The sequence below is a fragment of the Plectropomus leopardus genome, chromosome 17, assembly GCF_008729295.1.
Source record: "Plectropomus leopardus isolate mb chromosome 17, YSFRI_Pleo_2.0, whole genome shotgun sequence".
NCBI classification, from domain to species: domain Eukaryota; kingdom Metazoa; phylum Chordata; class Actinopteri; order Perciformes; family Serranidae; genus Plectropomus; species Plectropomus leopardus.
Window position 1 is genome coordinate 16,648,250 of NC_056479.1, and position 1,881 is coordinate 16,650,130.

General features: G+C 46.5%; 1 protein-coding gene across 1 annotated transcript; it reads right to left on the minus strand.

The window, feature by feature from the left end:
• Positions 1-233: 233 nt before the first annotated feature.
• Positions 234-1,392, minus strand: LOC121957214 (inward rectifier potassium channel 16-like). The gene has a single exon (XM_042505746.1). It carries the CDS (start codon positions 1,380-1,382, stop codon positions 234-236), a length of 1,149 nt encoding a protein of 382 aa, XP_042361680.1. The 5' UTR covers positions 1,383-1,392.
• Positions 1,393-1,881: the final 489 nt, after the last annotated feature.

The following is a 1,881-nucleotide window of genomic DNA, read 5'->3' on the forward strand; positions in this document are numbered from 1 at the left end:
TTTACAAATTACATCTATCAAGTAAAATAATAATTACAAAATACCCAAAAGAATGATTATTACAATAGTTCATGTTTCAGAGTTTTACAACTTTTATTTGTATTACATTTATGGATTTTCTTCATTTAATGCATATAAAAAGCAGGTTGTAAACACTAAAGTTACATATAAATATATTTACAAGAGCACATCCTTTAATCGCACTGTCCATCTCACGCCCACTCTGTGTTACTCTACAAACAGGTTTGCTGCATCACCTCTTCAGTGATGTTGGGATTCACCTTGCAAGCATGTCCATTTCTTGTGATGGATGCAAAGAGAGGACCATGGCTCTGACCCCCCTCTGCAGGACGTCCCCTCCTGTCAAACTCCTCGGCACTGAGCTGGGGCACCAGCATCCACGTGGTCTCATTGAACAGAGCGTAGTCCACCTTGTAGTGCCTCTTGCCCAATTTCAACATGTCCTGGAAGCGCTGGCCCCATCTGATGTCTGCTGGTGTGTAGCAGGTTCTCGTCTGGTGGAGCATTCCCGTCGAGTCACCGGTGTAGGTGAAAGAAACCACCAGCTCAAAGTCGTCCCCCAGCAGGTCGTCGGGGCCCAGACTGTACAGCGGACTGCCAGGCTCCAGCTTGTGGATGATGGTGGCTGGTGTGGCAAGGACGATGTCTCGATTCTGGATTTGCAGGTCCTCGTATGACAGCACAACAGTCCCAGGTGGCTGTTTCACATAGCGGACTAACATGGCCCTGGCGACTCCCTCTAGAATGTGATTTCCCCTAAAATCTCCAACTCGCCACGACAGACACAGAACTCCATCTCGCAGGTTGACCACCGCACAGCTACTGAAACCAACCGTCTGAGCTCTCTTACGAGCGGATGCCATTTTAGCAACAATGATACCGATGACAATGGTGTCAATGAGGCAGCTAAATACATCTTGAACCGTCACCACAATTATGGCCACCATGCAGTTCTCAGTCATCCCCCTGAAACCGTAGCCAATAGTCGCCTGGGTCTCCATTGAGAACAGGAAGGCCGCAGTGAAGCCTCGCACATTTTCCACACACGGTGAGTTATCTAAATCATCAACATCCCCGTGTACGTATGCAATGAGCCAATAACAGAGACCAAAAAACAGCCAAGAGAGAATGTAAGAGAGGGAAAAGACGAGCAGCATGACCCTCCAGCGGATCTCGACAAGCGTGGTGAAGATGTCCATCAGGTACGGGCTCCACTGTCCGGGGGCCTTCTCGAAAACCACAGGGAACCTGCCATCTTTCTGCATGTAGCGCAGCCGTTTGCCCTCATTCTGCGTTCCCAGTGTGTGGACTGTAGTGTAGTGGGTATCGATGACGACCTGCTCGCCTCTTTCTGTGCCCATTATGACCAAAGCTGCCTTTCAGTCTCCTGCAGGAGTGCAGAGATGAGATGGAAAATGCACGTTAGGATGATCATTGGCAGGTGGGGCGTCATTTTACTCATTACATATGGCTAAAATGTAAAAGGTTCTAAGACTTGTTTGTTGAGCTGAACCCTTCATGTTTGAGCAAGCAGCCTCGGTCACTCTGCGCCTCCGGCTATCAGCAAATGACTTGAGCTCTGGGTGTGAAAATTGTACTTCAAGAGCACGAGTTTCTTACGAGTTGATTATTTACCACAAGTTCCATTACAGTCTGGACGCTGTCCAAATCAGCTAAAGGCTCTCTGTAAACACTTTGCTTTAAAACCAAATGTAATCGTGCATAGAATTCTTTTCATTCAGCTTGTTACAAACATAATAATAATAACAGGAAGAAGAAGATTAGTTAAATTGTCCACGTAATTTCAGCAGGGTTACTTCAACTTGAATTTTGTTTTCAATCCATTTACACAGAAATCTG